The sequence below is a fragment of the Cucurbita pepo genome, chromosome LG10 (assembly GCF_002806865.2).
Source record: "Cucurbita pepo subsp. pepo cultivar mu-cu-16 chromosome LG10, ASM280686v2, whole genome shotgun sequence".
Taxonomy (NCBI): Eukaryota; Viridiplantae; Streptophyta; class Magnoliopsida; order Cucurbitales; family Cucurbitaceae; genus Cucurbita; species Cucurbita pepo.
Genome location: NC_036647.1, coordinates 597,035 through 620,866, shown reverse-complemented (window position 1 = coordinate 620,866; position 23,832 = coordinate 597,035). Strand labels below are relative to the sequence as shown.

At 34.2% G+C, this 23,832-nt stretch overlaps 3 protein-coding genes across 4 annotated transcripts; 2 read left to right on the top strand and 1 right to left on the bottom strand.

The window, feature by feature from the left end:
- The first annotated feature begins 551 nt into the window (after nucleotides 1-551).
- Nucleotides 552-1,668, top strand: LOC111804480 (gibberellin 2-beta-dioxygenase). Its single transcript, XM_023689303.1, has 2 exons — nucleotides 552-940; nucleotides 1,053-1,668. The coding sequence occupies exons 1-2, from the start codon at nucleotides 552-554 to the stop codon at nucleotides 1,657-1,659; spliced, it is 996 nt and encodes a 331-aa protein (XP_023545071.1). The 3' UTR covers nucleotides 1,660-1,668.
- A 5,922-nt stretch (nucleotides 1,669-7,590) lies between these two features.
- LOC111804385 (katanin p60 ATPase-containing subunit A-like 2) lies at nucleotides 7,591-13,336 on the top strand. Of its 2 annotated transcripts, none has more exons than XM_023689171.1 (11): nucleotides 7,591-7,730; nucleotides 8,113-8,280; nucleotides 8,392-8,444; nucleotides 8,973-9,038; nucleotides 9,174-9,281; nucleotides 9,787-9,853; nucleotides 10,321-10,405; nucleotides 10,779-10,939; nucleotides 11,667-11,768; nucleotides 12,342-12,585; nucleotides 12,889-13,336. In XM_023689171.1, the coding sequence occupies exons 1-11, from the start codon at nucleotides 7,680-7,682 to the stop codon at nucleotides 13,020-13,022; spliced, it is 1,239 nt and encodes a 412-aa protein (XP_023544939.1). In that variant the 5' UTR covers nucleotides 7,591-7,679; the 3' UTR covers nucleotides 13,023-13,336. The 2 variants fall into 2 exon arrangements, with proteins under 2 accessions (XP_023544939.1, XP_023544938.1); XM_023689170.1 differs by having other exon boundaries at nucleotides 8,389-8,444.
- A 4,976-nt stretch (nucleotides 13,337-18,312) lies between these two features.
- On the bottom strand, nucleotides 18,313-20,045 carry LOC111804146 (glucan endo-1,3-beta-glucosidase 11-like). Its single transcript, XM_023688851.1, has 3 exons — nucleotides 19,949-20,045; nucleotides 18,828-19,861; nucleotides 18,313-18,661 (listed from the first exon to the last, which is right to left on the bottom strand). Exons 1-3 carry the CDS (start codon nucleotides 19,986-19,988, stop codon nucleotides 18,569-18,571), a joined length of 1,167 nt encoding a protein of 388 aa, XP_023544619.1. The 5' UTR covers nucleotides 19,989-20,045; the 3' UTR covers nucleotides 18,313-18,568.
- Nucleotides 20,046-23,832: the final 3,787 nt, after the last annotated feature.

Genomic DNA, 23,832 nt, shown 5'->3' with positions numbered 1-23,832 from the left:
TTTTTTTTTTATCTCACGACCTAAAAAATCTCCTCTAATTGACCTTTTGATTTTCCGTTATAATATCAATGATTGGACGCATTTTCCTTTTTTTAAAAAAAAAAAAAAAAAAAAAAAAAAGCAATAATTGCAATATCGCTCTCTTGTGAAAATTGAAAATAAAAAAATTCCACGCATTAAAAAATTATAACCATTTACAGCTATTTAGGAGCACACGTAAAATAACAAACAACGAGATTGAAATAATAATAGAATTCTTGTTTTTGGGTAATATGTTTTAAAATAGAACCTTATAGTTAAATAAATAAAAAAACAAATAAGAACAAATAATGTTTTACACATTCTAAAAAACGTGACAATACGAATGGGAAAATATACGGCTCCAATAAAAATAATATTAATTTTATTAATTCTAATTTTTGATTGGTCAAGAAAGATTAAATTATTGATGGTTTGCGAAAGGAAGGTAGAGGCAGAGTCCCCATCGAAGGTATAAATAACGAAGGACATGAAGTGTTTAAGTTCATAACGCTTTGATTCTATAAGCCGCCATGGTTGTTCTATCTCAGCCAGCGTTGGATTTGGAGAAATATTCTCTTCTCCGATCAACGGGCAAACCCGCCGCCTCCGCCGCCGATATTCCGGAAATTGACCTTTCAGACCCCAACGCTAAGTCCCACGTCGTCAAAGCCTGTGAAGAATTCGGGTTCTTCAAGCTGGTAAACCACCGTGTTCCCGTTGAGTTGATGACCAAACTCGAAGATGAATCCCTCTGTTTTTTCAAGCTTTCTCAGTCCGAGAAAGATAAAGCTCGCCCGCCTGACCCTTTGGGCTATGGCTCCAAAAATATCGGCTCTAATGGCGATAAGGGCTGGATCGAATATCTCCTTCTCAACGCTAATCCTCTCCCCCTTTTCTCCCAACAGTCCGATTCCTTCCTGTGAGTTGCCAAAATTTAAAGCAATCTGTTTCGGAATTACAGAGTTCAAGCCTCTGTTCTTAGCCTTTTTAAGATTTTGATTTTGGTTCTGATAATTTTAATGTTGTTGTAGCTCTGTGGCGGCGGAGTATGTGACGGCGGTGAAGAAATTGAGCGGCGAAGTGGTGGAATTAATAACAGAAGGATTAAAAATCGAGCCAAAAAATGCGATAAGCAGGCTTATAAACGACGAGAAAGCTGATTGTTATTTCAGAGTGAATCACTACCCGTGGTGTCCAGAAATGCAAGATGTTGGAGGACGAAACATGATCGGATTCGGGGAACATACAGACCCACAAATCATATCTTTGTTAAGATCAAACAACTCAACCGGCTTGCAAATCTGCCGGAGAGACGGCGTGTGGGTCTCAGTGCCGCCAGATACGACGGCGTTCTTTGTCAATGTCGGCGATGCGCTGCAGGTGATGACCAACGGGAGATTCAAAAGCGTGAAGCACAAAGTGGTGGCGGATTCCGACAAAGAGAGGGTTTCGATGATTTACTTTGGGGGGCCGCCGTTGAGTGAAAAGATTCAGCCATTGTCGCAGGTTTTAGCAGAGGGGGAAGAAAGCTTGTACAAGGAATTCACCTGGTGGGAATACAAAACGGCGGCGTTTAAGACCAGATTGGCTGAGAACAGGCTCGGTGCGTTTGAAAAGAGTCAAAATTCTGCGTTTTAAACTTGTTTCGTTGACCTAACTATATAAATCTGTTCCATAAATGGCAACTCAAGCTTTTTTTCTTGTTGACGAAGGAACTCTTCGATGACGTTCTGGTCCGTAATAATATTATTTATATAACCCAACCTCTATTAATCAAATACGTAATAATTATTATTGAACTACGCTCATTAAATTCTTTTGTTAAGTGAAAACAAGAAAATTATGTTTAAGTTTGATTTAGTTCTATAATTAAAATAAGATAATTTTATAATTTAATACAACATTAGTAATAACAATACATATATTCAAAGTTCCTCTAATTATTTAAGCGAAAATTGAGATGAGAAATATAAAATTTAAATATTTGAAAGTATATGAACTAAAATAAAATAAAATTAATCCGTCCCTTGTATTTTAATGACAAAATTATATTTATATTCACATATGTTGGCAGACTCTTAGTTCAATCTGCAAATAAATGAAAAATCGTATTATTTTTTATTTTTTGTTGAACTTATTATTATTTTTATTGATATTAATATTACTATTATTATAACAACCAAGTATGAGAGTCGGAGACGACCTAGTCCTCTCCAACTTAGTTACGATTCTTACCAAACCTTGTCATCAATGTTGTTCTACCTTCAATCTGAACTAAAATAGGGTAGGATATGACCCTTGACAATAATTTGGCTTTTATTTATTTATTTATATTTTTAAATGTCGTTCCCTTGATTTTATTTAAGTAATATGATTTCGATTTTCCTAAAAATAATTTTATTTTTAGTATTTAAAATATTAGTTTAAATTAAAAAAATTAGGTAACAAAGCTCGGTAGAATTATTGTTTAAGCTTAATTAAAAAAAAACAAAAACAAAGGTTTTGTGGTAATCCTTTTTAAAACAAACATATTCGTTGTTGTTGTTTTTTTTTTTAGAAAAACAAATTTCTTATTAATTTCTATATTTGGTTTATCTACTATTTAGATTTCGTTTTCTCATATCCCACCTAACTTTTCAATACTAAATATGTTTTTTTTAACTGACAAGTTCTATGGTGTTTCGGATAAGGAATAAAACAAATAATTTCTGGATATAACTTTTAAAATCTTTGAATAAATTTAAAAAAAAAAATTATAAGAAATTAAAAGGAAATCATTGTGAAACAGTCCAGATTATTTTTGTTTCCACAGGCTAGTTGAAATTTTAGAAATATTTAAAAACGTAGATAATTTCAGAAAATTGTTAGTAAATCAAATTAAAATTGAAGACAACTAGATTATAAATTTACACACAAAAAAAAAAAAAAAAAAAAAAAAAAAAAAAAAAAAAAAAAAAAAAAAANTGAAGAAATTGCTAGAAGTTTAATTATTTCATATAAATAAAACCAGGACCAAACCAGTTTTTAGGTTATCCTTTAACATCAACGATTTGTAACCATTTAAAAAATCCCATACTTATTTTTTCTCCACCTAAATGCACCAAATTATAATGGTAGCATTCTCCTACTCTGACCAAACTCGTCTTAATAATCATCAATAAAATTATTCTTTGGAATAAAAATGAATAAATATGAATAAAAGAAGGAAGAGAAAAAGACAGGTTTTGACGACAGAGAAACCAAGACTGGTGCATGTGAATTCTTATTATAGGCTGTGTTGTTCTTGGTCAATCTATTTGTGTGGGGAACCATCTTTGTTCTTCAGAAACAGCCTTTTAAGCAACTTGTCTCTGCCTCCAAATATCATACAAAATATTAGGGTTCTCGGTCCACTGAATCTTTAAATTGTTAAAATTATTTTACTTTCATAAAAGAAATTTTCAATTTTGAAATATGAAAACTATATAATCTGTTCCAAACCTAGCCTAACAATTTTTTGCTAATTTTTCAGACATCATTCAGACATGTCCCCTGACCGAGGTTTTTGTTTAATATATTATTATGGGAAATTTTAATGAATTTTAAACTAAAATAAAATAATTATAAATGATGAGAAAAAGCTCTTGCGTTTGAGTTTGTATATATATATATATATATTTTATTTATTTATTTATTTATTTATTTATTTATTTATTTACTAAACGTCGCGTCGATATTATTTATCAATTTACTTTCTTTTTTTCTCTGGCACAACCTGTCAACGATACAAGGGTAAATGTTGACAAAAATCAATACACCATATCTAATTTAAAATTCATTTCGCCAACAAAAAATAAAGAAAAAACATCAAATCAAAAATCTAAAATAAAAACAATGTCACATCAAAATTAAATACCAATTAATTTTGTAGAATCAGATTAAATAATTGAATTATTTATTATACTCTTTTTATTTTAGTTAGAAATTCGTTCGATTTTATGGAGTGTCTTGTAATCTGTTATTGACTAGTCTTAATAAAATTATGAGTGTTTTCCACAAAAGAGTTGTGTTTCAATAATTTAATATTAGAGTCGCTCTTAACTGAACCATGTCAATAGAATCTCAAATTGTCGAATAAATAAGTTGCAAGTATTGAAAGTCTAATCAAGCGACTCAATTGTGAAGCAAATTCAGGGGCTCCAAAGAGAAGGAGGGCCTAATGGGAGACTCCATACTGTACTTTGTTCAAGGGGAGAATTTCGATATCTATTGGTATAAAGCATTTTGGAAAAATCAAAAGTAAAGTCAGGAAAACTTATATTCAAAGTAGATAACTCAAGCCCACTGCTAGCATATAATGTTTGTTTTGGCCCATTACGTGTCACCGCTAGCCTCGATTTTAAAACGCGTCTATTATGAAGTTTTTCTCACCCTTATAAGAAATGTTTCCACCATCCACTCTCCTAGGGGCTAATGTTCTCGCTAGCACGTTGTCCGGTGTTTAACTTTGATACTATTTGTAACAATTTAAACCAACCCTTAGCAGATATTATCCGCTTTAGTCTATTACGTACCCATGTAAGTCTCACGATTTCAAAACACGTCTGGTGGAGAGAGATTTCGGCACCATAATAAAGATGAAGAGACACGTCTGGTGGAGTGCGTGTAGGATGGGACTTTTGATCAATGGGAAAAAGGCACGTGGTTGTAGAAGAGAAGCTTGAAGACCCGAAATTAAATTGGAATAACACGACATTTTTATCTTTCACATCAATGTCTGATTGGTTTGGTTGTATAAAATTTACAAAAATCTGGACATTTATGGTACCTATTTTTACGTACATTTGCTATTTTTTGTTGTTTTACAACTATTGACCATTTTCATTGCATCCCTTTTTTGCTCTGTATATCCGTACTCTAATTCTGCCTCACCTATTTCTACCTTCTTTAAATGCATTATTCACATCTAAATTTTACATTTTAAATAAAAATAAATAATTTCTCGCTATTTATTTATGGTTATATATGGTTCGATGCCGACGTTAAATAATGCCAAACCAAAAGAAACACCATCAAACATCACATACTCAAAAAGGGCATGAATCCAAAGCATGGTATGGCCGTTTCCTTTAAATGGCCTATGAGCATATCTACACAACGTGACATACAAAAATACTCCGTATATACTAATAATTATAATGCGACATTACCAAACAAAATAATAAAGTACCGTCACATCGAAGGCCCGGTTTTATTTGTCTTTTTTTTTTTTCTGGTTAATATCAACGCATAGTTCGTTACGTTAAATATATTGTTTCTTCTATTTAAAATCAAAACTTTACCACAATGTGAGATCTCATATCGGTTGGAGAGTAAAACGAAACATTTCTTATAAAGTGTGAAAGTCTCTCTCTAACAAACGCATTTTAAAACAGTGAGACTAATAGTTATATGTAACGAGTTATAACGGACAATATTTGCTAACAGTAGCCTTTGATTACTACAAATTTAATTTTGGTCTTATAAACACATAATTCCTAAATCTTTGTCGATAGCTTTTTACACGTAAAATGTCCTTTTCAAACACAACTAATAATAGAATATTATTTATGTTTGTCAAAAAATTCAACATGTTTTGATATCTTTCAAGGAGTAGGTAACCAAACCTTAATCTTATTTTTCTTTTTAAAGATAGAATTTGGTCTCCACATATTAAAAAAATGTAACGATTTGATGTTCATAATCTTAAATTTATAGTGATTTAATTTTTTAATTATAATATCTTGACGATTATTGATATATAAAAAATAAAATAAAGTTAGAAGAAAGGGTCAATTCCGGTTTCATTTAAAATAATTAAATCATATTTAATTTACGTTGAAATTAGCGCACAATCTTTTTGCAAATTTCTGCACCAACTCCCATTAATTACATAAATTTTTCTTAAACTAATCGAAAAAACATTCCATTTGCTGACTTTGTTGATTTTTGTGAGGTCATGAAGTTGAAGGCAGTAAAAAAAACAGCCCCTTCTGTCTGCCAGTTTCGTAAACTTGGGGGTACTTTTGCTTCATTTACTAACCATTTTCAGGAACATAAGCTTAGCTCCACATCCCATTGATACTCAACCCTTTAACCTAAAAAATTAATTTAAGTTAATTGTATGACGTATACTTTTATGTCCACTTTGAGCGGATGGCTTTGTTTTGGGCTTTCCCAAAAAACCTCATACTAATGAAGATAGTATTATTCCCTTATAAATCCATGATCATTCTCTAAATTAACCAATGTGGGACTCACTCTCAATAATCTGCATATTATAGGGTTCAATGTGACTATTGTCACTTCGGCCAACACACAAGATGAGACTTTACCACCGTGGAGCGGCTTTTTGCAAAAAGATGAGGGGGAAACTCAGTAAGAGGAGAAGCTAAATATACACGAGATCACAAACGTAGATTGCTCGCGGCTAAATATGAATTGAGACGAAAGCTTGATTTAGATAGAAAGCCTTTTGTAAAGATCCCAATCTTCCTAGTGATATGCGGGACAAAGATCGTGAGAAGTTGTCCAAGTTGACAAGANGCAGACGCGTTTTAAAGAAGGAAGCTAAAAAATGAAAGCCTAAAGAAGACAATATGTGTGATAGAACTAAAATTTTCGAGTGAATCGGAAAAATGCAGTCCTATTAGATAATGGGCCGTATGAACTATGAAGTGAATGGCCCAAACAATCACATCTGGGCTATGCTGGCTTCGGCCGTCATATATGATTGAAGGCCCAAAACTTCCACATTTGGGCCGCACGGCCAGACTAATGTAGCCTTCGGGTTTAGTGTTTGTAATTTCTTTAATTAATCGTGAACAAATATTTTCATAGGAAAATTTCAAAACTGTATTCAAACTCTAATTAATCGAGTGTTTATGGAATTAATTAGGTCTAGTTATTAGCTATAGCCATAATTTATGATTTATTATTATTATTATTCAATATATTTAATACAAGTTTTAAAGCTCGGTAATGGTGGAAGAAACTAGTTCTGTCATTCAAATTGAATTTTGTATATTTGTATTAGAAAATAAAATTTATTAAATTATTTTATTTTAGCGATATTAAATATATTTTAACTTTCAATTAAATTCTTATTTATATATATTGATATAAGGGTTAGATTCTTATTAAATAACAATAATTATAATTTAAGTTGTTTAATACCACATTATTGATTAGTTCATAATTTAAAAAATTAATTTAATAATTGTGACAACAAAATCGCCTAATAATTTATAATGGAAGTTAGACTTTCTGAGCTGTTAATCAACGCTTATTGGTGAGTGTGAACTAAATTTTATATTTATTTATTTGTTAAGAAAAAATTATTTAACAAGCGAGCAACAATTCGTCCTCTGAGAGTCCAACCGAATTATTTAAAAATAATTAACTAATTTTATGTTTAATATGATTTAAACATTTAATTTAATTATTGTCTAATAACTGCATAGGTAAAACTTGTTTTTTACCGCCACAATTATCTGAAAAAACCGCGACAATCCCCTGTAATTACAGTTTACTTTTAAGTGAGAAAAGCCGCGGGGTTGGGTTGAGGGGGAGGGACTGTTCCTCCATTGTTGCAGCATTCGAATCTCTCCTCTTTCACCTTATCGGAATCAATTGCAGCAATGGCCGGCGAGGACGATGCTGCTGCTGCTGCAACTCGTTGGACGTTCCAGGCATTGCTTACCTTCCTCTTTTAACTAATTTGTTTTGCTGCTTAGGAGGAAAAAGACAGAAATCAGTGAATAATGTGTTGATCCAGAGGTTGTAGGAGCTGTATTTTGCTTAATTTTTAATTCAGCCTCAGGTCTAGACTGGCCTTGTGTGTCTTGGTTGAGGAAGTCTTAGATTTAGAAAAAGGAAGTCAAAGCTGTTCTACCTTCCCTAGTTTCCTCATCGGTTTTAATTTTACTTTTGATCATTTCTAATCGGTTTGTGTCAGGCATGTGGTGCAACCGCTGCTGTGTATTGTTCTTTCTTCTTCTTTTTTGGCTGGAGTAGAATCTGAATTTTGGCGAACTGTGTATAATATTGGTAAACTAAACGTTCTTCTTGTAGGATTTCAAGAGGTTCTATGATTCCACATTTGGGAGAAAGAAGGAGTCGAAGTCCCGGAATGGTGAAGCCTCTGATGCGGCTTTGAAAAACGAGAGTACATTGGGCACAGCGGCAAATGGAACTGCGCATGGGCCTGAATTGGCCATATACGAGCAGTTCCGGTTGCAGGTAATGCATTTGACTATTCAGTTGTGACAATAGTTGACTGATCTGGGATGCATGGGTTGGTAAAGTGCTGATGATTCCATCAAATTGTCCTCGTCAATTGTTTTGTAGCAGAGTGGCTCAAGTTCGGCTCCTGGTGCTGTGCCCAACCGTAATACGGTGACTATGTGAGTTGTCTCTATCAATTTCTTTAGCAGTTATATTATTCTTTTCACTGTGGAAAACACATTAGCTTAGTTGTGTCGAGGATTGTTGGAGTCCCACATGGCCAATTAAGGAGAAGATCATGAGTATACAAGGGACACTATCTCTATTGGCATGAGGCATTTTGGAAGAATCAAAAGCAAAGACATGAGAATTTAAGCTTAAAGTGAACAATATCATATAATTGTGGAGGTTTCTTCTTCCAATTAGTGGTATCAGAGCCCTGCCCTTATCTTAACTTAGTTATGTCAATAGAATCCTCAAGTGTCGAACAAAAAAGTTGTGAGCGTCCAAGGTGTAGTCATAGTGAAGATCTATAGTACTTCAACACAAAGTTTCTTTGTGAATTAGCTGGAGTAAATGTTCATTCACCAAAATTATACCAGAATTGCATATTTGAATTGAAATGTGTTTTTGTCTTAAGGATTAGTTATTTCCTGTGATTTTGTAGCGTACCTAATCATCATCATTATTATTTTTTACCTTGTCAGACAGAAGCCTTTGCTTCCTCCATTGGAATCTACAGAAATGCGCAACTTAGCTGAAAGCATTGCTAGGTAACTGACAAAGTGCTATACATCAATTGAGATTATCTTTAATGATTGAAAACATATGGATTTCTTAGCCAATACATTATCATTATATCAACAATTTTTTCAGGCCTCCTTACTGTCCTACACTGCTTTATTCAGGGATATAATACGTGGAAATCCAGATATTAAGTGGGAAAGCATCAAGGGTTTAGAACATGCCAAATGCTTACTTAAGGAAGCAGTGGTCATGCCAATAAAATACCCCAAGTGAGTTTTTTTTTCAATACTATGGATTATTTGATCATAGTTTAGCATCTACTCTTTCACTTGAGGTGGAAGGTTCAAGTTCTCATCCTTACTACTGTTGTAAAGAAAAACATTTGTTGAACTAAGAAAATAATTATATATAGACATTGGGCTTTCCTATTTACTGCTCTACTGATGGTTGATATAAATTTGTTGGTTGTAACGTTGAACCAAAAAACATATACCTTGTATGGAATTTACGAATGCAATTTTGCACTACAACCCTTTGGTATGATATTGTCCACTTTGAGCATAAGCTCTCATGGCTTTTCTTTGGGCTTCCCCAAAAGACCTCATACCAATGGAGATGTATCCCATGATCATTCCCTAAATTAGCCAAGGTGGGACTCAATCCCAACAATCCCTTTTGGTACTTTTTTTTTTTTTTTTTTTTTTTTTTTTTTTNTTGCATTTCTACTAAAATCGTCTCGTGAGCCATTCTTAAACTCACATATCTCCTTCATAGATATTTTCGGGGTCTTCTATCTCCATGGAAAGGCATCCTCCTCTTTGGCCCTCCTGGAACGGGAAAGGTATGTAGGTTTTAGTTGAAATATTTTGTTTTAAAAGCTAAGTCTAATATTCGGCTGTAGTCATTGTCAGTACAATTGAGATGATACTTCAGTAAAAATCTGTTCCTTTATAAATTCCCATAAACACAAATGAACTATCCATAAAGTTATTGCTTTGCGGAAATCCATGTTTCTGCGAATCATTATCTAATACAAGCTTTGTGAATTAGCTTGTAAAATCATTTTTTTGGCATTCTGCAATGGAAGCTTAAACAGCCTTCCTTGTAATTCCTCGAGAAATTTTGGATATTTCTTGTAAGTTGAGAGAAAGTGTATTCCAGTGTTCGTCACTTTTTCAGTTTTTTTTTTGTTATGGTCACCTTATCATTTTTTTTTTTGGAGTTTTCGTATATTGCTAATTGAGCTGTAATGAAGGTCTTATGGTCTATTTTTCCTTATTTAGATAACCTTTCATGTTCATTATTCAGACCATGCTTGCAAAAGCTGTTGCAACTGAGTGCAAGACAACATTTTTCAATATTTCAGCATCATCTGTGGTGAGCAAGTGGCGAGGTAGGAGTACATCCATGAATATGTTTTATTCTTTCTCAGTTTCTATAGTCAACATTTGAACTTGTAATAAATTTGAAACACGTGATCTGTCTCCTTTTGAATCAAATAAACATAATATTCTTTTACGTGTTTAAACTATCAACATCCTGTACTTACAAGTCTTCGGAAATAAAGATTAGCCATTGTCGTGGCCATAACTTTTTTTTAAATGGTAAAATCAAAGTCTCATTAATGGTCCAGCATCATTCTCTTTTAGGAGCGGTGTCATTTAATTTCATTGCTCTGCTATTAATTTCTGAAATTGAACTGATGATCTTCTTTCTTAATCACTTCATTTGTTTCATAAATTTCTCTGCTTCAATTTCTTTAATAGGTGATTCGGAGAAATCCATCAAGGTCTTATTTGAGCTTGCTAGGCATCATGCACCATCTACTATATTTCTAGATGAAATTGATGCAATTATTAGTCATCGTGGTGAAGGACGCAGTGAACATGAAGCTAGTAGGCGTCTGAAAACAGAGTTGCTTATCCAGGTCCTATCTTTGTTCAATAGAATAATATCATAAGCAGTTATTCTGTGTAGCATCCCTGATCGTTATACTTCTTTCAAAGAGAGTTCATGTGATATCACACATCAGTTGGAGAGAGGAACGAAACATTCCTTATAAAATGTGTGGAAATCTCTCCCTAGAGGACACTTTTTAAAACCTTTGGACTTGGGCTGTTACAAATGGTATCAGAGTCAAGTTACCGGGCGGTGTGCCAGCGAGGATGCTCGACCCTCAAGGGGGTGGATTATAAGATCCCACATCGGTTGGAGAGGGGAACGAAACATTCCTTGTAAGGGTGTGAAAACCTCTTCCTGGAGGACGCATTTTAAAACCTTGAGAGAGCCCAAAGAAGCAAAAATCCAAAAGGACAATGTTTGCTGGCTGTGACTTGGGCTGATACAGTTCACATGCTCATATTTGAACCCTTCCCAAGTTTGGGTTCTTGCTCAAGAACGATAACTTAGCTGTTTGTTATTTATTAAAATACTATTACTTAAATGATCACAAGTTAACTCTGTAGCTTCCATTTGTTATGTAAGCCAACCGTATTGGAATTCTTTTGCATCTTTTATCATCGTTTCCCAATGCATACCAAGATTCCAGCCATCTTATTGTAGAAATCTGTGTAGTCAACCTGTTTAGAAATCACGTTAGTCTTTTCTGTCTAATTGTGACCCATCCAAATATTGATTGTCCGATTGGATTGCAGATGGATGGGTTGATGCAGACAGATGAACTAGTCTTCGTTTTGGCGGCGACGAATCTTCCCTGGGAACTGGATGCAGCCATGCTTCGTCGTTTAGAAAAGAGAGTATCCTCTTATCATTGCAGTCTTTGTTTTGATAGAATAATTAGAACAGTGGTCAATAGCTTATAGTGTCTTTACGATGATAGAACTGATTACCAACCGCTTCTTGAGTCACAGCCCCAAAAAAGTCGTTAATTCTGCTCACTGCCATCTATATCACAATTCCTCAAAATTTAAGTCATTTTATGGCTACTCGTAAGAGAAGAGTTTTACACCACAAATTTTTGCTTTTGGAACTTAGGTCTTGAGTTTTTTCCCCTGAACGAAACAATGAGATTATCTATGTTCTTTCCAAACTCAAAAATTGCATATATGCTTCATTATGAAAAGAACCATAATCATATTGCCTCTTTTTATGCATGCTTCGACATTCCATAACTTGGTAAAAGGAGCTTGAATCTAGGGGAAAAAATCAGTAACTTGAATAAAAGGATTTTGATTCAGAAACTGCTACAATATTCTAATTTAAGACTTATTTTGGCTTAGAACTTCCATCTGCATGATAGCTTGATGAGTATCAACCGCATTTGAATGATTATATCCCCAAGTGATTCTCCTTTGACCCTTGTATAAAAGATACTTGTGCCTCTGCCAGAACCAGAAGCTAGAAAAGCTATGTTTGAAGAACTTCTTCCTCAATCTGGAGTTGAGGAACTTCCTTATGATATATTGATGGAAAGAACAGAAGGCTATTCAGGTTCTGATATTCGATTAGTGTGCAAAGAGGCTGCTATGCAGCCACTACGCCGCTTAATGGCTCAACTTGAGGAACAGCAAAAAGAGTTGCCCGAAGAACAACAGGGAGTAGTGCCTGAAGAAGGTATTGAACATTTTAAACGCATCGCTATTTTTTTTCTTATTCGGTTCATTGCATGGATCTATTCTTTCAAAAGTCCCCTTCTGTAGACTTCTCTAGTAACCTTGATATTCTCCTTGAATCTATGGAGGAAGCCGTCCAAGCCTTTGGCTCCTGCAATCTCGATTATCAGAATTCTCAGTGTAATCTATAAATTAAAATCCAATGAAATACATTTAAGCACCATGGTCTTGAACATGGGTTGATCAGTTCTCTTCTCTGTACCATCCTGCAAACAACTGACATAATAACTCTTCATGACCGCAGAGTTGCCAAAAATTGGACCAATCACAGCCTCCGACATAGAGATTGCCTTACGAAACACGCGGCCATCTGCTCATTTGGATGCTCCCCGGTATGAAAAGTTCAATGCCGACTATGGAAGTCAATTACGGCATTGAAGGTACACACAAGTGCCCCACTTATCCCTCTCAGCAGCCTTCTTCTTATATGTGTATGCTTGTTTGGTGTGTTGTGCTACAAGAAAAAGTATTGAATTGTGTTCCACTCAACAATTTATAACTTACTGGTACCATAGTAGATTAAATTGATCAACAACCTTTGGCCCCATAAAAATTCCGTGCTCAGTTCAAGGTCTCATTATCATTGAATTCTCAGAGACTTGAGTGTGGAAAGCTGTGCTTAGTAATGAGTAGATGTGAGACTGATGATGAACTACTTTTTATTAATGAAATTGTTCTTGATATCTGATAGATGTGGGAGATTTACATTTCTGTCAAATCAAAATGCAGAACTGATGTGACAAGTATCTATTGTGGATAGATGTGAGATTTGACAGACACCTATTATTGATGGATAAAAGGCACGCATGAGCAAGTAGCATTATCATGATCATGTCTTAGCAATAACAATAAGATAGAAAAGATGAGGAATGTGATGACAAATTTAAGTTTCTTAAAGCACAAAGAAGTTGTCGATTTCTGTCATCTTCATGCTCTTGCTGCTGTGATGTTTCTTGATTTCCAGGTATGAGTGTGTTCTTTCTGACGCTGCTTTTGGACATCAGCTCTAATCTGCTAGCTGTGCAATTATATTTTTAGGGTATTTTATTTCAAGGTGGGGTGAGTTTGTGTTGGCTTCTCATTATAGTGCTTTTTAAGATTTCTTTTTTGGGCTAGTACCAATATATACTTCTATTATTGAGAGGGAAGAATGAAACGTTCTTTGTTAAGGGTGTGTAAACTTCTCCCTAGCAAACCCATTTTAAAACTGTGAGGCTGATGACGATATATAACGGACTAAAACAGACAATATCTGTTAGTGGTGGGCTTGAGCTATTATAAATGATATTAGAGTCGGACACCGAGCAGTGTGCTAACGAGGATGCTGGGTCCTCAAGGGGAGTGGATTGTGAGATCCTACATCGGTTGGAGAGGGGAACGAAGCATTCCTTATAAGGGTGTAGAAACCTCTATCTATAGAAACGAAGTGAAATCAACCGTACGGTTAAATGGTAAGTCTAGTTTCTCAATCGTTAGGGTTGCTTTTTTTTTATGTCTCTATACTTAAAATTTTATCTTTAATCTTTAAATTTTGTATTTAATAGACATTTGTTAAATTGAGTCGATAATTTCCTTTAAAAAAGTGGGCTGTGTGCACTAAAAAAAAAACTTAAATAGGCTATAAATAACACTTAAATAGTAAAAAGTAAACAGCAATACCTATTAGGATTAGATTACAAGCTTCCTTTTGTGAAAGATAATATCACTTTTTCTCCATCTAATTATGCCGATTACAGGCATAATTAAAGACGAAAGCAACGTCTAATCATGATTTACTATACTCAAACCATCATCATATTGGAAATCCATACATTTATACATAAAAGAATGATTATAAATAAAGTATAATACAACTACTTACAATATACATCGATATATATCATCGATTATTTCAACCTAAATAAAATTTAAAAATAATGTGACGTGTTTTTGAAAAAGGTTATCCAATAAATTATTAATTTTTTTATATTGCCACCACCTACTTCGAAAGCAAATTTGAATAATAACACGAGACTCACGAATATTTAATATATAATATAATAAATAAATAAAATGATATTATAAGATTTTGAAATCCAAAACTCTAATTATTTTTAGTTGATTTGATATTTGAATTAACAAACTCTAGCTCCAACTCCCTATTAATTAAATAAAAAGTAAATTGAAAAACATAAAATAGAATAAATTCCAATTTTATTTAAAAACACACAATTTTTTTTCTTCTTCATTAAAAAAAAAAAAAAATGGAAGATTTTTCCTTGTCATCATGAATAACCTTTTCCCTTTTGCTAGTTTCAGTTAGTGTATATAATATTTTATGTTTCAAGATATTGGAGGCAAACCCCCTCCCCTCCCCACTCAAAAATAATAATTAATTAATTAAAAAAAACTTTAATTATTAGTTCAACACCGTCATATATCCACCTCTATGCCTCTATTTAACTATCATTAACGTCGCACAAACACATCTTCATTAATTTAATTCATAATGTTTCCTTTTCTTTATCTTTTCATCATCAAAAAGAATAAAATGGGTCTAAACAAATATTAAAATTTATTGTAAATCATGATCGCTAAGGCATTATCACGGAACGGTTAGTTGGCCTCAAATCCTAAAAATTTCGATCAAATTGGAATGCTTTGTTAGAAACCACGACCCTTTACAAACTATGTGACTACCCTTCACTTGAACAAAGTATACTATAGAATCTCCTCTTAAAACTTCTTTCTCTAGAGCACTCGAACAATTTTAAAAACTTTGGTCCGAGCTAAATATTGAAAAGCTTAACATGATGGTCGTGTTGGAGTGGCAATGACTGTATTTGGCACCGCCTGAATCTTTCTCTCTCTCTCTCTAAAACGTACACAGAAGCACATGCTGATTTGTGTAAAAATGGGACCCCAAAATCTGACGCTACAATCCACTAGGATGACTCATCAGCTACTTGAAAATCCAATTTTTTTCTTTTTTTTTTTTTTAAAAAAAGAAAAGTCTCTCACAACCTCCCTTTTTTGAATGTCTTTTTCATCGTAAAAAAAAAAAAAAAACNTATAGTGCTTTTTAAGATTTCTTTTTTGGGCTAGTACCAATATATACTTCTATTATTGAGAGGGAAGAATGAAACGTTCTTTGTTAAGGGTGTGTAAACTTCTCCCTAGCAAACCCATTTTAAAACTGTGAGGCTGATGACGATATATAACGGACTAAAACAGACAATATCTGTTAGTGGTGGGCTTGAGCTATTATAAATGATATTAGAGTCGGACACCGAGCAGTGTGCTAACGAGGATGCTGGGTCCTCAAGGGGAGTGGATTGTGAGATCCTACATCGGTTGGAGAGGGGAACGAAGCATTCCTTATAAGGGTGTAGAAACCTCTATCTATAGAAACGAAGTGAAATCAACCGTACGGTTAAATGGTAAGTCTAGTTTCTCAATCGTTAGGGTTGCTTTTTTTTTATGTCTCTATACTTAAAATTTTATCTTTAATCTTTAAATTTTGTATTTAATAGACATTTGTTAAATTGAGTCGATAATTTCCTTTAAAAAAGTGGGCTGTGTGCACTAAAAAAAAAACTTAAATAGGCTATAAATAACACTTAAATAGTAAAAAGTAAACAGCAATACCTATTAGGATTAGATTACAAGCTTCCTTTTGTGAAAGATAATATCACTTTTTCTCCATCTAATTATGCCGATTACAGGCATAATTAAAGACGAAAGCAACGTCTAATCATGATTTACTATACTCAAACCATCATCATATTGGAAATCCATACATTTATACATAAAAGAATGATTATAAATAAAGTATAATACAACTACTTACAATATACATCGATATATATCATCGATTATTTCAACCTAAATAAAATTTAAAAATAATGTGACGTGTTTTTGAAAAAGGTTATCCAATAAATTATTAATTTTTTTATATTGCCACCACCTACTTCGAAAGCAAATTTGAATAATAACACGAGACTCACGAATATTTAATATATAATATAATAAATAAATAAAATGATATTATAAGATTTTGAAATCCAAAACTCTAATTATTTTTAGTTGATTTGATATTTGAATTAACAAACTCTAGCTCCAACTCCCTATTAATTAAATAAAAAGTAAATTGAAAAACATAAAATAGAATAAATTCCAATTTTATTTAAAAACACACAATTTTTTTTCTTCTTCATTAAAAAAAAAAAAAAATGGAAGATTTTTCCTTGTCATCATGAATAACCTTTTCCCTTTTGCTAGTTTCAGTTAGTGTATATAATATTTTATGTTTCAAGATATTGGAGGCAAACCCCCTCCCCTCCCCACTCAAAAATAATAATTAATTAATTAAAAAAAACTTTAATTATTAGTTCAACACCGTCATATATCCACCTCTATGCCTCTATTTAACTATCATTAACGTCGCACAAACACATCTTCATTAATTTAATTCATAATGTTTCCTTTTCTTTATCTTTTCATCATCAAAAAGAATAAAATGGGTCTAAACAAATATTAAAATTTATTGTAAATCATGATCGCTAAGGCATTATCACGGAACGGTTAGTTGGCCTCAAATCCTAAAAATTTCGATCAAATTGGAATGCTTTGTTAGAAACCACGACCCTTTACAAACTATGTGACTACCCTTCACTTGAACAAAGTATACTATAGAATCTCCTCTTAAAACTTCTTTCTCTAGAGCACTCGAACAATTTTAAAAACTTTGGTCCGAGCTAAATATTGAAAAGCTTAACATGATGGTCGTGTTGGAGTGGCAATGACTGTATTTGGCACCGCCTGAATCTTTCTCTCTCTCTCTCTAAAACGTACACAGAAGCACATGCTGATTTGTGTAAAAATGGGACCCCAAAATCTGACGCTACAATCCACTAGGATGACTCATCAGCTACTTGAAAATCCAATTTTTTTCTTTTTTTTTTTTTTAAAAAAAGAAAAGTCTCTCACAACCTCCCTTTTTTGAATGTCTTTTTCATCGTAAAAAAAAAAAAAAAACAATAATATCTTTATTGGGAATCTTCTGTCATAGTGGTAAAAGAAATAAATAAATAAATAAATAAAATAAAATAAAATAAAAAAGGGTTCCTTTTTTGTGTGTTTTTTTTGAACCAATTGGTAATGGGGTGTTCACAAAGGAGAGGTTTTTATACAAATTGAGAAAAGAAAAAGATACCCAAAATGAACCCTTGCTGACGGTTAGGGTTTGCCAAAGAAACAAACCTTTGGCCGACCATTTGTCTGCTCAAGATAATAAAAACTGACAAATCAAATTTTTTAACTTTACACTTTAATTGTTTTTTTTTTTTTTTTTTTTTTTTTTTTTTTTTTTTTTTTTTNTTTTTTTTATAAATAAAATTAATACCTTATAGTCTACGCGCATTCTATCCCGACCGATTATTTAATAAGATGATACAGTGTACGTATAACGACATCACCCATTACATCAGATATACGAGAAACATTTTTAATGATATTTTAAGTACAAATTTTGAACGAACGTCGAATCATTTATCATCTTATCATCGAGAAAGAGGAAGGAAAAGTAAGCGACCCAAGTGCATGTGGATTCCTTGTCATTTCTTTTCTTATCTTTTCCAAAATTAATTATTCTTTGTGTAAGACAAAAGATGTGAGGAAAACAAGGTTGTAATATTACTAAATAATATAACATTCAACGAGTGGCATGGAATTACAAAGCCTTTGTGGTTTTTACGTACATAAGATAGAGAGCTATACAATGAACAGTTTAATTTATAGCTACACATGAATCAAATCGACACTAATAAACTAAAGCTAATCAAATGGTTGATGGGTTTTAATTATCTTGCTTCAATAATCAATGGGTTTAATTTTCACGTTCAAATTCAATCGTTGACACTGCTTTTATCACTGATCTAATTCGTCTAAAATAGTTGTCTCGTAAGAATAGTCTTGAAGCTGATCAGCAAATACACGAACATCCAATAAACAAGGCTTTTGAATTCGGTCGTTGTTGTCTGAAAAAAAGAAAAAATGAAACATTACAAAAGAAAAAGTTTTTAGCTTTCTTTCTTTATTTTTCCTATGGTAAAGGAATGAATCAAGTAGAAAACGTAAGGAAAGTTATCGTCTTTTTTACTTTATTGATACGAAATCTTTTGGATGAAACTTGAAGAAAAGTACCTTGGTGGCTGAAGAAGACAGGGAGATGGACGCGGAAGAGGTAGAAGAGGAGCTCAGCAACGCGGAGAGGCCGACATTGTAAGCCATGGTTCCATCAGGTTGGTAGAGACCATAGTTTCGTTCAGAGGTTGGTCCAGGCTTCATGTCTTCATTAAAGAGAGCAAAAAGGTAGACTTCGAGTCTCATATTTGGCCTAAGAGGGGTTCCTTCATTGGCCAATTGTCTTCTAAGCAAGTTCCTATTGTAAATGGCTGCATTTTGAGCTGTGGCTCCAATTTCATCGAGGTCTCCTTTTGAAGGCCATCCTGTCTCTGAAACCCTAACCTCAATCCCATCAAAACCAAGCCTTGCCATGGCGAAGATCACAGCATCTACTTGAGCATACAGCATGTTGTCATAATTAAGCCTAGTGGAAGGGTCAACCATGTAAGACATGGGGTTTAAAAGAGCATAATCCAATGATATTTTATCAGGGTTATCTTTATAAGCGAAATATGGGTATGCATTGATCCAAAACGGGGCTTTTGTGCTTGACAAGAACTGCAAAAACTGTGAAATGTAGGTTGCCACTTGTGATTTGAAGCTCCCAGCTGACGGCGGGAAGGACTCCTCAAGAACAGCCAAGGATGTTGGAGTTGACACATGAACATATGAGCCTAGCCCTAGTTGAGCTAAAGCTCCATGAATGCTGATCATTGCTGGGACTAGGTTCGCCATTAGAGCGGTGTCGTTTCCGGTGAATATCTCGTTTCCGACTGCGATTCCGGTGATCCTGGCTGCTGGGAAGTATGGCTTGATGTGGGTTGCTACCCATTGGACTGCTTGTTGAGGATCCATGAGTTGGGTTAGCATCTCGTTTTCTATGGTGACTATAAGCTCTGTTTTGGAGTTGGCAAATGTAGCCAATATTTGAGGGTTTGTGTCATAAATTCTCACTTTTGAGATCTTAAGTGAAGTTAAGAGCTGAAGAACTTTATCTGGGGGTGGCAAATTATCGCCAACTTGCCCATAATTAATGCCTAAACATTCAACTCCTGCCATTAGAAACGATGCTAAGATCAATATACAAACGAATAACAAAGAGAAAAAGAGTGGAAGATTACACATTGACGTTGAAATACCTGAGGCTGTGAGAGAGAATAGAAGAAAAATTAGGATCATGGCAATGTGTGTGAGAGAGAGGGCTTTGTGGGAATGCTTTTGTGCAGAAGATTTGCATTGGGAATATGGGTTACAATTTGGGTGTGGAAATGGGTACTATATAGAATTGGGAAGTGTCTCTTTTCAACTTTCTCCCGTCATCAACACGCCCAATATTGGACCCTTCTTTCTTCACATACAAGCAATTAACAAAAAGGGGACACCCCTTGTTCTTTTAATACATATCAATATATAAATTAAACCCAATACAAAATTTTCGTTCTCCCTAACATTTTTGTCATGTAACGGGCCAAAACGGACAATATCTATTAACAGTGGGCTTGGGCCATTACAAATGGTATCAGAGCTAGACACTGAGCGGTGAGTTTGGATTGTTATAAATGGTATAGGGCTCTCAAGGGACGTGGATTGTGAGATCCCATGTGGGTTTGGGCCGTAACAAATGATATCAATGTTAGACACTAGACAGCATGTCAGTGAAAACGCTGAGCCCCTAAGGGAGGTGGATAGTGAGATCCCACGTGGGTTTGGGCTGTTACAAATGGTATCAGAGCTAGACATCGGTGGTGTGTCAGCGAGGACACTGGACTCCCAGTCCAAGCGGCATGTGAAGGGACGTGGATTGTGAGATCCCACGTGGGTTTGGACGGTAACAAATGATATCAATGTTAGACACTAGACGGCATGTCTGTGAAAACGTTGAGCTCCTAAGGGAGGTGGATTGTGAGATCCCACATGGGTTTGGGCTGTTATAAATGGTATCAAAGCTAGACACCAGCGGTGAGTCAGCGAGGATGCTGGACTCTCAAGGGAGGTGGATTGTGTGATCCCACATTGGTTGGAGAGGGAAAAGAAACGACGATACGTAACATGTTAAAACAGACAATATCTACTAACGATGACGTTGAAGGAGTATATAAAAATCTTTGATTTGAGGGGGAAAAAGAAAAGCACAATATATTTAAATAATTTTGTGGAAATGATTCAATCTCCATAAAGAAGAGATTATGTAATATTTGATTAATAAAATGATTCCGTATTACTATAGTTGACTTACTTTAATATTGGTAGCATTTAAAATTTGAGGAGAGAAAGAGATTGGAGTTGTTGTTGTTGTCATCATTCAATTTCATGCCCATCACATGGAAAAGGAATAGGGATATTTATTAATGTCACATATCTTAACCATATATTATAAACATTAATTATTTATTTCTTAATTTATTTTAGTGCTTATATATTTTAAATATTTATGATTTTTAAGTAATGAGGAAGTGAAATTGAATTTGTATTTTAATCAAAGGAAGAAAGTGGGACGAAAGTAATTAACTTTTAATTAGCTTTGGATATTTGGATAAGGATGTGGAAATTACTAGCCAAAACGGATGTGGAAAGTCCTCCAATTTTTGGAACATAAATTAAATTTCAATGGGTCAAATAAAGTGGGCTTATTATATTTGTCACGTGTAGAATTACATTATCTTCGTATTAAATAAATTGAGAAATAATCAAGTTATTAATTGGGATTAAGGTTTTATATAACTTGATTTATTTTTATTTTTTGATAGAATTAAAAGGCAGTGTCCTTGGGGAAGCACTTTTACGTGCAAATTGGCCAGCAAAGATTTTATTATTGATGTTGGGGTAAAGTTAAATATATGGTGCAAATTGACACTGACCCATTCCCACCCAACCCATCTACTTGCTTCAACTAAGAAAGTGAGAGAGACGTTTTTCAAGACTATGTGTGCAGTCAATTTGAGTATAGCTTAATAGATAAGAATTAAGAGTAAATAAGGGATATATGGATGAACTAATACCACATCTGAAAAATAGGCGATATTAATTTAAATTTTCAAAATTTCATATTTCTCACTTTTTAGGGTATTAATAATAAATAAATTATTATTTTATTAATGTGAATGCCAATTTCCCTTTTAACCAAATAAATAAATAAATAAAAATATATTTATAAAGTTTCCATATTTGGGTTTAGAAATTAGTGAAAGTGTGGGAAGAGAAAATTTGCCTAATTATTTTAGGGCTTTAGGTATATGATGATAAGATAAGCTAATGTAAAAGGGGATTGAAAAGCAAGATTGGTTATTTTAGCCAATAAAGTTATTTATTTATTTATTTATTTATTTATTTTGTTGATAAGAATACAACCTCCCAATTTCCATTACTCTTTTTTAAAGTTGCCACGTGGGAGCCACGTCATTAGCCCAATTGAATTGTAATTAATAAGTCTAGAGGAATTGAATTTAATACACAAAAGGAGATTGAATTTAGAAGGTCAATTTTGACGGTGGAGGAAGGAAACCCCACATAATATATAATTTATAAATTAAGAGAGAAAAAAAATTGAATAAATAATGGATAAAGTATTGAAATGGGCCTTATTTGGGCCTGGGCCTTACGATAGAATGGACCCACAATCCACTGTAGTCCATGATGGATATTAGTCAGTCGGCCCAAATCCAGTTGAGATCCTCCATGGCAGGGAGGTGGAGGTTGAGGAAGCGATCCAAGTCCTTAAACGAGGCGCTGTGCAGAAACGACGCCGTCCGGTTCACATAACTTTTCTCAACCTCCACTCGCGGCCTCTTCCTGCAGGTCCCTCCACCGCCCTCGACGGCGGAGGAATGCTTGCCGGTGAGGGTCTGAACGACGGATTTGAAGTTGGAGACGTCGGTGTGAATATGGTGGTACTCAATTAGCACCACCTTCACTCCTCCTGCCGGCGTGTTCTTGGAGTCGGCCATTGTCTTGTGCTTGTGCTTGTGCTAGTGCATCGGTGTGTGTTATTATTATATGTGGAGATAAAGAGCGTATGAAAAAGTGGAGGGCGTTTAGTGATGAGTCAAAGGAAGCATGCGAAGAACGTTGAATTAATGAATTTTGAGTCATTCAGGGAGAGTGTTGCGTCGTAGGAAGATACGAAAGCAAAATGCAACCATTTGGCATCTTCATAGCCTAATAAATGTAGTTTTGAGTTGAATGAGCAGAGTTTTTCAAAGTCAAAACACACCCTACGTGCTTTTGTCTTCTCGTCAAGGAAGGAGGATGATAGGCTTCGCACTTTGGTAGGCCGCTTGTGTTTAAGGTACACGAAATTTATACTTTATGCACATGATGGGCTTGCCCAAGTAGCTGCCTCCAACACGGCTGTGTAGGGCTTCCGGCCATAACTTCAGATGTTGGAGTTTCGATATGAGTTTCGACCTGTGGCTCGAGAATTAAGTCCGTCTATATAAAATATGAAAGCTTACTGTACGTTGCTTGCTAAAAAGACATCTATTTGACAAGGATTGGAAATGCCTCAAAATTACCTGGACGAGGCATGATGTTGGTTATTGTTAAGAATATTTAATACTAAATTATAGTTTAGCATATTAGGTACGTTTCCATTTATTGTTATTTCCATTTATTACTCTTTCCATATCCTTGTAATTTATTTGATTATAAATAAGATAACTTTCACATCATTTAGGTCTAGTGGAACATTCTTAGTTATCCACCACCCCTCAACCCTGCGACCTAAACGAGCTATCCTACAACACATGTGTGTGTCACAGGAGTGTCACGGGACGAGCGTCTTCCTTTGAAAAGGATCTTTTGAAGACAATACCGGACATAACATATGTGTCAATATTGCGCCCTAGCCCATGTGTCAGAGATTGGATTATGCACCTGCTATCTGAAACGTATGTTGTAAATGGTTCAGCATGGACACAAGAGAGTCTAATGCTCGAGTGAACTCAGATAGATGGATGTTCGGATGTCTTGAAGAGATGATTGACGCATAAGTCAATTCCTAACAAATGTGTCCGAGCAAGCCAGG

Coding starts and splice junctions, on each gene's coding strand:
- LOC111804480 (XM_023689303.1), top strand. CDS start 552: ATGGTTGTTCTATCTCAGCCAGCGTTGGATTTGGAGAAATATTCTCTT. Junction 941..1,052: donor CAACAGTCCGATTCCTTCCT/GTGAGTTGCCAA, acceptor ATGTTGTTGTAG/CTCTGTGGCGGCGGAGTATG.
- LOC111804385 (XM_023689170.1), top strand. CDS start 7,680: ATGGCCGGCGAGGACGATGCTGCTGCTGCTGCAACTCGTTGGACGTTC. Junction 7,731..8,112: donor CAACTCGTTGGACGTTCCAG/GCATTGCTTACC, acceptor TTCTTCTTGTAG/GATTTCAAGAGGTTCTATGA. Junction 9,854..10,320: donor GCCCTCCTGGAACGGGAAAG/GTATGTAGGTTT, acceptor TTCATTATTCAG/ACCATGCTTGCAAAAGCTGT.
- LOC111804146 (XM_023688851.1), bottom strand. CDS start 19,988: ATGATCCTAATTTTTCTTCTATTCTCTCTCACAGCCTCAG. Junction 19,862..19,948: donor ATTCTCTCTCACAGCCTCAG/GTATTTCAACGT, acceptor TTCTAATGGCAG/GAGTTGAATGTTTAGGCATT. Junction 18,662..18,827: donor TGTCTTCTTCAGCCACCAAG/GTACTTTTCTTC, acceptor TCTTTTTTTCAG/ACAACAACGACCGAATTCAA.